Raw genomic sequence first — 14,245 nt, forward strand, 5'->3', positions numbered from 1 at the left:
TTAAGAGAAAGAGAAACATTGATGAGAGAGAACGTCGATTGGCCACCTCCTGCGTGCCCCCCACTGGGGATCTGGCCTACAACCTGGACATGTGCCCTGACCAGGAATCAAACCAGCGACCTCTTGGTGCATGGGTTGATGCTCAACCACTGAGCCACACTGGCTGTGCAAAAAAAAAAATGATCTTGAAATGAATCATAGAGTTAAATATAAGAGCTAAAATAGTAGCACTTCTAGACTTACTATAAGACCACAATTTGTGACCTTAGGTACTGGATTTCTTAGGACACCAAAAGGATGAACCATAGAGAACAAAAAAAGTTATATCAGACTTTATAAAAATTAAAAATTTGTACTCTTCAAAAAATACTATTACAAAAATGAAAAGGCAAGCCATGTGCTAGGTGCAAATATTTGAGATAAAATATTTTTGATAGGACTTCCGGTCAAGATGGCGGGTAGGTAAACGCGGTATCCCGTCCTCCCACAACCACATCAAAGTTACAACTACAGAACAACCGTCATTCAAAACTGCCTAAAATCAAGCTGAATGGAAGTCCTACAACTACGGAATTAAAGCAGCAGCCACATCCAGACTGGTAGGAGGGGCGGAGGCGCGAGGGGCGGAGGCGCGAGGGGCGGAGGCGCGAGGGGCGGAGGCGCGAGGGGCGGAGGCGCGAGGGGCGGAGGCGCGAGGGGCGGAGGCGCGAGGGGCGGAGGCGCGAGGGGCGGAGGCGCGAGGGGCGGAGGCGCGAGGGGCGGAGGCGCGAGGGGCGGAGGCGCGAGGGGCGGAGGCGCGAGGGGCGGGTCCCACACCCAAGAGTGGTGGATAAAAATCAGGAGAACACCTCGGCTGGGAAGGTTCTTCCTGAGGATTGAGGGGTCCCCATCCCACACCAGGTGCCCCACTCAGGGTTCCAGTGCCAGGAAGAGAATCCCCATAACTTCTGGCTGGAAAAACCAGCAGGAACTGAGGCTCAGGGAAGCTGAAGCGGCTGGAGCCCCAGGCAGCTCCCTAAAGGGCCCGCGCACGAACTTATCGGACTCTCTCCCTCTAAGCTTGGAGGGGAGGCAGCTCGAGAGGCACCAGAGACATACAGGGAAGAACTGAGCTGTTTGGCACTGGAGCGAGGGCTGGAGAGGGGGCTTTCTCCGGGATAAACATGCTGTCAGAGGCCTTTGTTCCTTTTGTGAGCCCTGTCCTGGGGCGGCAGACAGTCGCCATACCTCGGGCTCCAGCAACCTGGCTCACACTGGTAGCACCGCCCCTCCCCACCCAACTTTCAGGCCCACCCAAGCTGTTGCCACTTGCTTAATCATAGGATTGGCCTGTCTTGGATCCTGCTTCAAGTTTTTCCTAAATTCTTTTAAACAAGCAGCATCTGGTCTCAGATAGCCCCATACCTCTCGTTAAGCAATACATAGAAACAAACATAGGGAGGCAGCCAAAATGAGGAGACAAACAGGTTCCAAATGAAAGAATAGAACAAAACCCCAAGAAAAGAACTAAGTGAAATGGAGATAAGCAACCTAACAGATGCTGAGTTCAAAATACTGCTTATATAAAGATGCTCAACGAACTTAGTGAGGGCCTCAAGAGCATAATAAAGGACCAGTCAGAAATGATGGATGCACAGTCAGAAATGAAGGAGGCATTAACTGAAATAAAGAACAATTTACACAGATTCAATAGTAGAGTACGTAAATCCAAGAAGCAAACCATCAATTTGGAATATAAGAAAGCAAAAAACGCCCAATTAGAACAGCAAAAAGAAAAAAGAATCCAAAAAAATGAGGAGAGTGTAAGGAGCCTCTGGGACAACTTCAAGCGTGCCAACATTCGCATCTTGGGGGTGCCAGAAGGAGAAGAGCGAGAACAAAAAATTGAAAACCTGTTTGAAACAATAATGGCAGAAAACTTCCCTAACTTGGTGAAGGAAACAGACATACAAGTCCAGGAAGCACAGAGGGTCCCAAACAAGATGAACCCCAAGAGGCCCACACCAAGACACATCATCATCAAAATGCAAAAGGTTCAAGACAAAGAGAGAATCTTAAGAGCAGCAAGAAAAAGGCAGCTAGTTACCTACAAGGGAGTTCCCATAAGGCTGTCAGCTGATTTCTCAAAAGAAACTTTGCAGGCCAGAAGGGGGTGGCAAGAAATATTCAGAGAGATGAAAAGCAAAAACCTACAACCAAGATTACTCTATCCTGCAAAGCTGTCATTTAGAATCAATGGCCATATAAAGAGTTTCCCAGACAAGAAAAAGTTAAAGGAGTTAATCACCACCAAACCGTTATTATATGAAATGATGAAGGGTCTTTTTGAAGAAAAAGATAAAATATATGAACAAACAAAATGGCAATGAATACATATCTATCAACAATGGAATCTACAAACAAAATGAACAGGCAGAACAGAAACATTCTCATAGATACAGAGAACATTTTGTTGGTTGCCAGATGGGAGGGGGGTTGGGGGAATGGGTTAAAAAGGTGAAGGGATTAAGAAGTACAAATTCATTGCTAGACTGACAAACTTCAAAGGGAAAGGGGTTGGGGGGTGGGAAGAAATAAACCAAAGAACTTATATGAATAACCAATGGACACAGACAATAGTGTGGGAAAAGGCAGGAGGGGGGCAGGAGTGGGAAGGAGGGGGTCAATGGGGGAAAAATGAGGAACATCTGTAATACATTCTACATTCAACAATACAGATTTAAATAAAAAAATATTTTTGATAAAGCATTTGTATCCAAAATATATAAAGAACTCCTACAATTCAATAAGGAAGCATCAATTTAAAAATGGGCAAAACAGCCCTGTATGATTTGGCTCAACAGTTGGAGTGCTGGCCTGTGGACCAGAGAGTCTGGGGTTCGGTTCCCACTAGGGGCACATACCAAAAAAAAAAAAAAAAAAAAAAAAAAAAAAAACAAGAAAGAAAAAAAAAGGGCAAAACATTTAAGCAGCCATTTTGCAAAAGGAGATATACAAATGAGCAAAAAACAAATTTAAAAAATGATCAACATCGCCCTGGCCGGTTTGGCTCAGCGGTTAGAGCGTCGGCCTGCGGTCTCGAGAGACCCGGGTTCGGTTCCCGCTAAGGGCATGTACCTCGGTTGCAGTTTGTCCCCGGCCCTGGTTGGGTCGTGTGGGTGGCAACCACTCGATGTGTCCCTTTCACGTCGATGTTTCTCTCTCTCTCTCTCCCTCTCCCTCTATCTGAACAAAATATCGAAAAATGTCCTCGGGTGAGGATAAAAAAAAAAAATGATCAACATCGCTTAGCTGGTGTGGTTCAGTGGATTGAGTGTTGTTCCATGGATTGAGAGGTTCCGATTTGATTCCTGGTCAGGATACATGCCTGGGTTGTGGGTTTGATCCCCAGTAGGGGGAGTGCAGGAGGCAGTCGATCACATTGATGTTTCTCTCTCTCCCTTCCTTTCTCTCTTAAAAAAAAAATATATATATATATATGTGTGTGTGTGTGTGTGTGTGTGTGTGTGTGTATATATATATATATATATATATATATGTATATCAACATCATCAGTCATTAAGAAAATGTAAATAAAAATCACAATGAGAGTCCGGCCAGTGTAGCTCAGTGGTTGAGCGTCAACCCATGCACCAAGAGGTGTCAGGTTGGACTCCTGGTCAGGACACATGCCCAGGTTGTGTGCTAAATCCCCAGTGAGGGGTGTGGGAGACTTTTTGCATGGCATCCATTCTGTTACAATCTGCTCTGCCATCTCCTGCCCCAAGGCAGGGTCTCTCTGCTTACAATGTCTCTGCATTCCTCTAGATAATTGTTTACTCTGCTAGCCATTCTTTGTTTATCATTTGTTCCACCTGGGGTATTTACTGGAATTTGCTTCAGGTGGAATACTCATTAACTGTTTCACCTGTTTTTGCCCTATATATTGTGTGAACTCCCCCAGAATAAACAAGACTTGATCAGAACCCTGTCTTGTCTCCATTTCTCGTGTCTCTTGTCCCTCCTCATCCTCACTCCCCCTCTAAAGTCCTCGTAGCTTGACCTGCGGGACGGGTCAGGGGGGCATGCAGGAGGTGGCCATTTATGTTCTCTCTCATTGATGTTTCTATCTCTCTCTGCTTCTCACTTCCTCTCTCTGTAAAAATTGATAAAGGGACAAAAAATTTTTCATAATCATAATGTGATGCCACTATACAGGTACTGAATGGCTAAAACTAAGACAGACAATTCAAAGTGTTGGTGAGGATGTGGAGCAACTGTAATTCTCATGCACTGCTGGTAGGAATGCCATTTGGAAAATCGTTTGGCAGTTTTGTACCAAGTTTAACATACATTTGCTATATGACACAGCAAGTCCACTCCTAAGTATATACTCAACAGGAATGGAAAAATATGTCCATATAAATACTTACACTTAAATTTTCATAGCCGCTTCGTGTATAAAAGTATAAAACTGGATACTACTCAAATGTGCATTAGTAAGGGAATGAATAAACAATTTATATATGTATATAGTCATAGAATGGAATGTTACTCAGATATAAAAAAGAGCACATTATTATCCGACCAAACAACTTGGATAAATCTCAAAAGTATTATGCTAGGAGAAAAAGTTGGACACTAGAGGCTGTGTATTGCAAGCTTCTATTTAAATGAAATTCTAGCCTGGCTGGTGTGGCTCAGTGGTTGAGCGTCGACCCATGCACCAAGAGGTGGCCAGTTCAATTCCCGGTCAGGGCACATTGCCCAGGTCGTGGGCCAAATTCCCAGTGTGGGGCATGCAGGAGGCAGCCAATTTATGTTCTCTCTCATCGATGTTTCTATCTCTCTCCCCCTCTCCCTTCTTCTCACTCTAAAAATCAATAAAGAAAAAAAAAATTTAATGAAATTCTAGAAAAGGTAAAACTAAGTGACACAAAGCAGATCAGTGGTTGCAGAGGCAGTGGTAGGTGGAAGGGATTGACTGCAAAGAGGCTTAATTGGGTGGTGGTTACACAGTTATATACGTTTGTCAAATGCATCAAGTTGCACATTTAACACTGGTGAGCCTTGTTCTAAATTATATCTCAATAAAGCTGGTAAAAAACTGACCCAAAGATATAGAAACATCTGAGTAGACAAAAAAAAAACAAAACCCAAACTATTAAATAAATCACAGCAACTTAAAAGCAAACCGGTTCCACATAGTTCATTTGCTTATTCACGCACTCCTTCACTACATATCGAGTTCCTACAGTACACTGGGAACTATTACACAGCAGTTTGGGTAATGCAGCAAATAAACAGGCCACGTCCTTGATTTCTTGGAGCTTCTATTCTGGTCAGGGAGAAAGAATGCACAGATGAAAACTGATGCCAGTGATGGGTCCTATGGGAGAAAAGTGAGCATGGGTTGGGAAGCCAGAGGAGATGCTGGTGGTGGTCAGGAGAGACCTCTTCAATGAGATGACATTCCAACAAAGGTCAGAAGGAATGAGGGACAGGCATGTCCCTGGCCCTGGGAGCAATAAATGCAAGGACTCCAAAGAGGGCTGTGTTGGGTATAGTCAGGGAAGCCAGTGTGGTTTGAGCAGGCTCAGAAAGCAAAAAGTAGCAAAAGTGGAGGTCGGAGAGCACGCTGAAGGCCAGAACATAAAGGATCTTGGATCTCGTGTCAATGAAATGGGAAGCCTTTAACCTAAGCAGAGAAGCAACACAACTGGACTTTTGTTTCAAAGATTCTTTCTGTCAGCTGTGTATAGAACAGACCAGAGGTGGGGAACTCATCCCGAAAGGGCTGGATGGTAAATATTTTAGGTTTGTAAACCTTATGGTCTGTGTGGAGAATACTCAGCTCTGTTGTAACTGCATGAAACAACCACAAATAATATAGTATAAGTAAAGGAGTGTAGCTCTTTTTCAATGAAAGTTTATTTACAAAAACAGGCCATGGGCTGGATTTAATCTTGTAGTTTGTCAATCCCTGGATTGACTATAGGGGGCCAAGGGTTAAGGTAGGCCCTGAAATAAAACTGAGCAAGAGGTGATGGTCATCTGGATCAGGGTGTAGCAGGGAGGTGATGAGATGTAGTCAGGTTGAGGCATATGGTGAAGGTAGTTAACAGGATTTGCTGGTGGATCTGATGCGGGGTGTTGCAGGAGGTTTTGTCCTGACTGGAAGAACTATTCAATGAGAGAGGATCAGGTTGGAGTAGAGATTACAGATAAAAAAAATCAAGAATTTGGATTAGATTTGTTAAATTGGGGATATCTCTGAAATATAGGGTGTCCCAAACAATGTATACACAAAAAAGTGTAATTATAATGCCAGTGTTTATTAAAATACATTTCATTTTCAAAATGTAATAGGATCTACAGACACCCTGTGTACATTTTTGGGGACACCCTTTTCTATTCAGTTGAACAGAGGAGCTGCAGCACCCGAAAAAGGGTGGGTTTACAGAAATACGTTTCAAGAGTATTCAATTTGTATAGATGGTCTTTAAAACCATGGGAACGAATGAAGTCTGGGGAGATCTGAGAGAAAGAAAAAATAGGTGTGAGGGCAGTTTTTACAAGGTGCCTCCCAGATTTTCCAGGACAGATCATCCTAGTCTTACATTCACTGTTCCACCACAAAGAAGAACACACTCCACTCCTTGGTTCATGAAGCTAGCATGCCTTGATACCCAGATCAAGAATTTATAGGCCAAGCTCATTTATGAGCATATACATTTTTTCCCCCCAATCCTCACCCGAGGATATTTTTCCATTTGTCTTCAGATAGAATGGGAGTGAGGGAGGGAGAGAATAAGGGAGAGAGAGAGAAACATCAATGTGAGAGAGACACATTAATTGGTTGCCTCCCTCATGACCCCAACCAGGACTGGAGACCAAACCGAAGTATGTGCTCTTGACCAGAATCAACCCGGAGACTGGTCCGAGGGCTGACACTCTAATCGCTGAACCAAACTGGCTAGGGCAAGAGCATATACAGATTTTGAAAAGTCTTAATATATTAACAAAGCAAATCTAGATGTTTATAATATTATCAAGTAGTGTTTATCTCAGGAATACAAAGTTGGCTGAATATTATTCTATTAATATAACTTACCACTTAACAGATTAAAGAAGAAAGGAACCTAAGACGATCTGAATAGGAAAGTATTTGATAAACATTCTTGGTTGAAAAGAAGAAAACCCAATTTTAAAAGCAGAGCAGGACTGGATGGGAACTTCCTGAGACTGACAAAGGTGTCTACCAAACCTGTCATACTTAACAGAGAAACATTAAAAGTATTTCTTTCAATCCTCACCCGAGGATATTTTTCCATTTATCTTCAGATAGAATGGGAGGGAGGGAGGGAGAGGGTGAGGATGAGGGAGGGCGAGGGCCAGAGAAAGAAAGAAACATCGATGTGGGAGAGACACATTGATTGGTTGGTTGCCTCCAGCAGGACCCCAACCAGGTCTGGGGACCAACTGCAACCGAGGTACATGCCCTGGACCAGAATCAAACCCAGGACTCTTTGGTCCATGGGCTGACGCTCTAACTACTGAGCCAAACAAGGCAGGGCCAAAAGCATTTCTTTAAAAAGAAATCAAGAATGAAACAAGGGCATGTGTCATTATCTTTTTATCTGATGTTACACTGGAGGTCCTAACCAGTGTGGTGGGATTTTATTTATTTATTTTTATCCTTACCTGAGGAGGTTTTTGCATTTATCTTCAGATAGAGCGGGAGGGAGAGAGGGAGGAAGAGAGAGAGAGAGAAACAGTGACGAGAGAGAGACACATCGACTGGCTGCCACCTACATGACCCCAACAGGGGCCAGGGAATAACTGCAACTGAGGTACATGCCTGGGAACCGAACCCAGGACTCTCTGGTCTCAGGCCAACATTTTAACCGCTGAGCCAAATCAGCCAGGGTGTGTGATGGGATTTTAAAGAGACACAAAGGTCTGGCCAGTTTGGCTCAGCTGTTATAGCATCGGCCTGCTCATGGAAGGGTCTCGGGTTTGAGTCCTGGCCAAGGGTCCATACCTGGGTTGCAGGTTCAATCCCAGGCCCTGGTTGGGAGGCGACCAATCGATGTATCTCTGTCACATCTCTCTCTCTCTCTCTCTCTCTCTCTTCCTCCCTCCTTCCCTCCTTACTCTCTCTCTCTTCCTCCCTCCTTCCCTCCTTACACTCTATCTAAAAATCTATGGAAAAATATCCTCAGGTGAGGATTAACAACAACAACAAAAGAAACACAAAAACTGCCATTATTCACAATGATGATTTGCATAGAAACCACAAGATAAATTATTAGAAATAAGATAATTTTTGGATACGTAATCAATATTTAAGTCATCATTGTCAGGAAACAGTTACAAATGTGATTAAAAGAGAAGTTATTTAACTCACCATCCCACAGCTAGTAAAGCTTGGGCTGGAATGGAAGCAGGCCGAGTTAGGCTGCCCTGGGGCGGTGACCACCCCAGTTGTGTGCATGCCCATCCAGGACTGAGCGGAGCAGGCAGTGTTCCTCTGCCGGCAGGGAAAGGCTCACCATGGGCAGGACAGAGGCCTGCAGCGAGGCAATGATGATGGACTTCGTCCTCTTGTCCTCCTGGCTTGCTGGGGGCAAGATCTCCACGAGGTTCATCTCCTCTTTGGCTTTCTCTCCCAAGCAAATCTGAGAGGGTTGACAACAGTAGGGCACTTCATCACCGGGGGCAGAGAAGGGAAACCTTGTTGCATCTGTTGGGACCAGAGACTCTCTCTTGCTCCTCTCTAGCAGTTTGAGTCCCTCCTCCCCGCCTTGGGGTCTCGGCGACACTTACCGTACTGAGCAACACCTTACAGTCTTGCTTCCCCTCCTTCTGCGGTTTGAAGGTCCAGGTCCGCTTCTCTTGGTTTAACTCACAGCCTGGAAGGGAGAGGGAAGGACATAGGGAGGGGCGGGCGGGCTCAGGCAGGGGCCCTTTCCTCCAGGCAGCCCTCGCCCTGGGGACGCGCCGCCAGCATCCCGTGCGCACTTACCCCAAAGCGCGGCTGTCGCGGCCCTGTCGGCAGTGCTGCTGGTGCGGCTGCGGTTCATGGTTCGAGGGGAGTCGGCGGTGCGCTGCGGAGGGGCCAGGTGAGGCGAGGCCGCACAGGGCGGCCCCGAGCTCGGCTAGGACCCGACAGAGGCCTGGGAGAGACCAGGTCCGGACTCCCGCTGCCCACCCCGCACCCAGGGGAAGTGCGCGCCGGTGCCCCCCGGGTCCCACTCACCCCGGGCCCGCCGCCCTCACCGTGGCTGCTGGGAGGGCGCGGGTCCCGCCCTGGGCCCGTCCTCGGAGCACTCCCCTGGGCTCTCACGCCGGCCTAATCCCGCCTCACCCGGGCCGCCCTCCGCAGCTGTTATGAGGCCTGCGAAGGGCACGGATGGTGTCTAATCAGCCCTAACGGAGAGGACCTTCTCTCCCGCCCCGTCCTGCTATCCTTTCCTCTGGTGTGGCTCAGAAGCACCTGGTGGGGCTGTTAAAACGCACGTGCCACAGGCCCCACCGCCAGTTCCCCATTGAGCAGGGCCCAGTTCATTTGTACTTCTAACTGTTCCCAGGTGAGGTGGGTGCTTCTGGTCCAGGACCACACAGACCTACGAGCATTTACTGAAGTCTACCGCACCAGCTGCCCAGCTTGGAGAGGCTTTGCCACCAGGAGGAAGCAGCAGCATTCGTGCTTCTTTGTGCTCACCGCCTTTCTTCTTGTCCTTCCCTCCCGCTGGCTGCTGGACCCCAAGACAGTTGTCCCAGAGAAGAGAGCCCTGTTTCCAGAAGGATGGTTTGTCCCAAGGACAGAAAAGGGTAGGCATCAGGAAGCGACTCGAGAGGCAGCTGCGGCAGCTGTCGAAGAGTCCACAGCGAGAGTGAATCGATCAGGGCCAAACCATTGAACAAATTGCCACCTTGTCAGAAACAACCTGGGGGGCTGTCATTGCATTCTCATTCTTCACCCCCATCCCAGAAACTTCTCACCTACAGGTAAGTTTCACTGATTTTCAACAAAGGTGCCAAGGTAGTTACAGGGAAAGAATAGTCTTTTCCAAAAGTGGTGCTGGAGGATGTAACTGGATCTCTCTCTCCCTGGAACCCTGATTGGAGCTTCTGTTTTGCAGCAATCAGCTTTTTAAAAATATCAACTTTATTGAAAAATAACATATTTATAACTGCATGCATTTAAAGTATATAGTAAGATGAATTTTGACAAATGTACACTCCTGTGTACTCATCACCAGTCAAGTTATTTCCATCACTCCCTCAAATGTTCTGGTTTCCTTTGCAGTCAATATCTGCCTCTTTATTTATTTATTTTAATTTTTTTCTTCATTGATTTTAGAGAGAGAGGAAAGAAGAGGGAGAGAGAGATAGAAACATCAATGAGACAGAACATTGATTGCCCACCTCCTGCATGCCCCCCACTGTGGATTGGGCCCACAACTTGGGCATGTGCCCTGAACGGGAATTGAACCAGTGACCTCTTGGTGCATGGGTCAATACTCAACCACTGAGCCACACCGGCTGGGCTTTTTTCTCTTTTGAAACATATCTTTATTGTTGAATGTATTACAGATGTCCCCCTTTTTCCCCATTGAACCCCCCCTCCCTGCTTCCACTCCCCTCCTACTTTCCCCACACTATTGTCTGTGTCCATTGATTATGCATATATGCATATAAGTTCTTTGGTTAATCTCTTCCTGCCCCCCCCCTTCCCTTTGAGGTTCATCAGTCTAGCAACCAATTTGTACTTCTTAATCCCTTCACCTTTTTTACCCATCTCTCTCCAGACCCCCTCCATCTGGCAACCAACAAAAAGTTCTCTGTAACTATGAGTCTGTTTCTGTTCTGCTTGCTCATTTTGTTTATAGATTCAATTGTTGATAGATATGTATTTATTGCCATATTTTTGTTCTTCTTCAAGAAAACCAGTCAACATTTCATATAATACTGGTTTGGTGGTGAAAACTTAGCTTTTTCTTTTTTGGGAAACTCTTTATATGTCCATCAATTCTAAATGATAGCTTTGTAGGATAGAGTAATCTTGGTTGTAGGTTGTTGTTTTTCATCACTTTGAATATCTCGTGCCACTCCTTTCTGGCCTGGAAAGTTTCTCTTGAGAAATCAGCTGACAGTCTTATGGGAACTCCCTTGTAGGTAACTAACTGCTTTTCTCTTGCTGCTTTTAAGATTCTCTCTTTGTCTTGAATCTTTCACATTTTGATGATGATGTGTCTTGGTGTAGGCCTCTTGGGGTTCATCTTATTTGGGACCCTCTGTGCTTCCTGGACTTGTATGTCTGTTTCCTTCACCATGTTAGGGAAGTTTTCTGTCATTTTTTCAAATAGGTTTTCAATATCTTGCTCTCTCTCTTCTTCTGGCACCCCTATGATACAAATGTTGGTACACTTGAAGTTGTCCCAGAAGCTCCTTACACTATCCTCATTTTTTTGAATTCTTTGTTCTGATTGGGTGTTTTTTGCTTCCTTATATTTTATTTTTATTTTATTATTTATTTATTTACGTACTTATTTATTTATATATTTGTTACAGATGTTTCTCCTTTTTTACCCCATTGACACCCTCCTCCCTATCCCCCCCGGCCCTGTCCCTGGATTTGTTGTTCATGTTCATTGGTTATGCATACATGCATATAAGTTCTGTGGTTTATCTCTTCCCACCCCACACCAACCCCTCTTCTGAGGATTGTCAATCTGTACCCTACTTCTGTGTTTCTGGGTCTACCCTATTCCTCAGACTGTTATATTCATTATATTCCATATATAAGTGAGATCACATGGTATTTGTCTTTTTCTGCTTTCCAGGTCCCCCCATGTTGTCTCAAAGGATGAGAGATCTTTCTTTCTTACAGCTGCATAGTACTCCATTGTGTATATGTACCACTGCTTTTTATCCATTGCATCTACTGATGGACACTTGGGCTGTTTCCAGATCTTAGCTATGGTAAATAGTGCTGCTATGAACATGGGGGTACATATATTCTTTCTGATTGGCGTTTCAGGCTTCTTAGGGTATATTCCTAGAAGTGGGATCACTGGGTCAAATGGCAGTTCAATTTTTAATTTTTTGAGGAAGCCATATTGTTTTCCATAGTGGCTGCAGCAGTCTGCATTCCCACCAGCAGTGCACTAGAGTCCCCTTTTCTCCACAACCTCGCCAACACTTGTTTGATGATTTATTGATGGTGGCCATTCTGACAGGTGTGAGGTGATACCTCATTGTTGTTTTAATTTGCATCTCTCTGATGTTTAGTGATGTTGAGCATTTCTTCATGTCTCTTGGCCATTTGTATGTCCTGTTTGGAGAGGTGTCTATTCAGCTCCTCTGCCCATTTTTTAATTGGGTTCTTTGTCTTCCTTTCGTTGAGTTGTATGAGTACTCTATATATTTTGGAAATTAACCCCTTATCTGATGTATTATTGGCAATGATGTTCTCCAATACAGTGGGTTGCCTTTCCATTTTGATGGTTGTTTCTTTTACTGTGCAGAAGCTTTTTAGTTTGATGTAGTCCCATGTGTTCATTTTTCCCTTTGTTTCTGTTGCCTTAGGTGATGTATCAGTGAAAATTCTGCTGCGTATGATGTCCGAAATTTTGTTGCCTAAATTTTCTTCTAGAATTTTTATGGATTCATGGGTCACATTTAGTCTTTTATCCATTTTGAGTTTATTTTTGTGTATGGTATAAGTTGATGGTCTAGTTTCATTTTTTTGCATGTAGCTGTCCAATTTTCCCAACACCATTTATTAAAGAGGCTGTCTTTACTCCACTGTATGCTCTTGCCACCTTTGTCAAATATTAATTGAGCATAATAAGTTGGGTCCATTTCTGGGTTCTCTATTCTGTTCCACTGGTCTATATGCCTGTTCTTGTGCCAGTACCAGGCTGTTTTGATTACAGTGGCTTTGTAGTATAACCTGAATTCTGGTATTGTGATCCCACCTACTTTGTTCTTCTTTTTCAAAATTGCTGTGGCTATTCGAGGTCTTTTTTGGTTCCATATGAACTTTTGAAGTATTTGTTCTAGTTCTGTGAAATATGTCATTGGAATTTTGATGGGGATTGCATTGAATCTATAGATTGCTTTGGGTAGTATGGACATTTTAATGATGTTAATTCTTCAAATCCATGAACAAGGTATGTGCTTCCACTTTTTTATATCTTCCTCTATTTCTTTTTTCAATGTCCTGTAGTTTTCTGGAAAGAGGTCCTTTACTTCTTTGGTTAAGTTTATTCCTAGGTATCTTAATTTTTTTGCCACGATGGTAAATGGGATTGTTTTTTCAGTTTCTCTTTCTGTGAGTTTGTCATTGATGTATAAGAATGCCATCAATTTCTTGACGTTACTTTTGCATCCTGCTACTTTGCCAAATTCATTTATTAAGTCTAGTAGATTTTTGATGGAGTCTTTAGGGTTTTCTATGTATAATATCATGTCATCTGCAAATAATGACAGTTTCACTTCCTCCTTTCCAATTTGGATCCCTTTTATTTTTTCTTTATGTCTGATTGCTGTGGCTAAGACTTCCAGTACTATTTAAATAAGAGTGACAAAAGTGGACATCCCTGTCTTGTTCCTGTTTTTAAGGGAAATCCTTTTAGTTTCTGCCCATTGAGTATGATGTTGGCTTTAGGTCTTTCATACATGGCCTTTATTATATCAAGATATGATTCCTCTATTCCCACATTGCTGAGAGTTTTTTTTTTTTTTTTTATCAGAAATGGATGCTGGATTTTGTAGAATGCTTTTTCAGTGTCTATTGATATGATCATGTGGTTTTTATTCTTCAATTTGTTTATGTGGTGTATCACATTTATTGACTTGCGAATATTGTACCAGCCTTGCATCCCTGGGATGAATCCCACTTGGTCATGATGAATAATTTTTTTGATGTATTGCTGGATCCGATTTGCTAGTATTTCGTTCAGAATTTTGGCATCTATGTTCATCAGCGATATTGGCCTGTAGTTTTCTTTCTTTGTAGTGTCTTTTTCTGGTTTTGGAATTAGAATTATGCTGGCCTCATAAAACGAGTTTGAAAGTCTTCTTTCTTCTTGAATTTTTTGAAATAGTTTGAGGAGAATTGGTGTTAGTTCTTTTTTGAATGTTTGGTAAAACTCCCTTGTGAAGCCATCTGGGCCTGGGCTTTGATTTGTTCGGAGAGTCTTGATTACCTGTTCAATTTCCTTAGTTGTTATTGGTCTGTTCAAGTTTTCT

At 43.9% G+C, this 14,245-nt stretch overlaps 1 protein-coding gene across 1 annotated transcript in view; it reads right to left on the minus strand.

Moving 5' to 3' along the window:
- The window catches only part of NPM2 (nucleophosmin/nucleoplasmin 2), a 43,297-nt gene that overhangs the window by 19,280 nt on the left and 9,772 nt on the right, over positions 1 to 14,245 (minus strand). Inside the window, exons 2-4 of the mRNA XM_036240900.1 lie at positions 9,009 to 9,090; positions 8,810 to 8,895; positions 8,536 to 8,661 (exon numbers count right to left, since the gene is read on the minus strand). Coding sequence (XP_036096793.1) covers positions 8,536 to 8,661; positions 8,810 to 8,895; positions 9,009 to 9,066 — 270 coding nt within the window. The 5' untranslated portion in view covers positions 9,067 to 9,090. The remainder of the gene's footprint in view (positions 1 to 8,535; positions 8,662 to 8,809; positions 8,896 to 9,008; positions 9,091 to 14,245) is intronic.

This window comes from Molossus molossus, unplaced genomic scaffold (genome assembly GCF_014108415.1).
Source record: "Molossus molossus isolate mMolMol1 unplaced genomic scaffold, mMolMol1.p scaffold_m16_p_4, whole genome shotgun sequence".
Classification (NCBI taxonomy): Eukaryota; Metazoa; Chordata; class Mammalia; order Chiroptera; family Molossidae; genus Molossus; species Molossus molossus.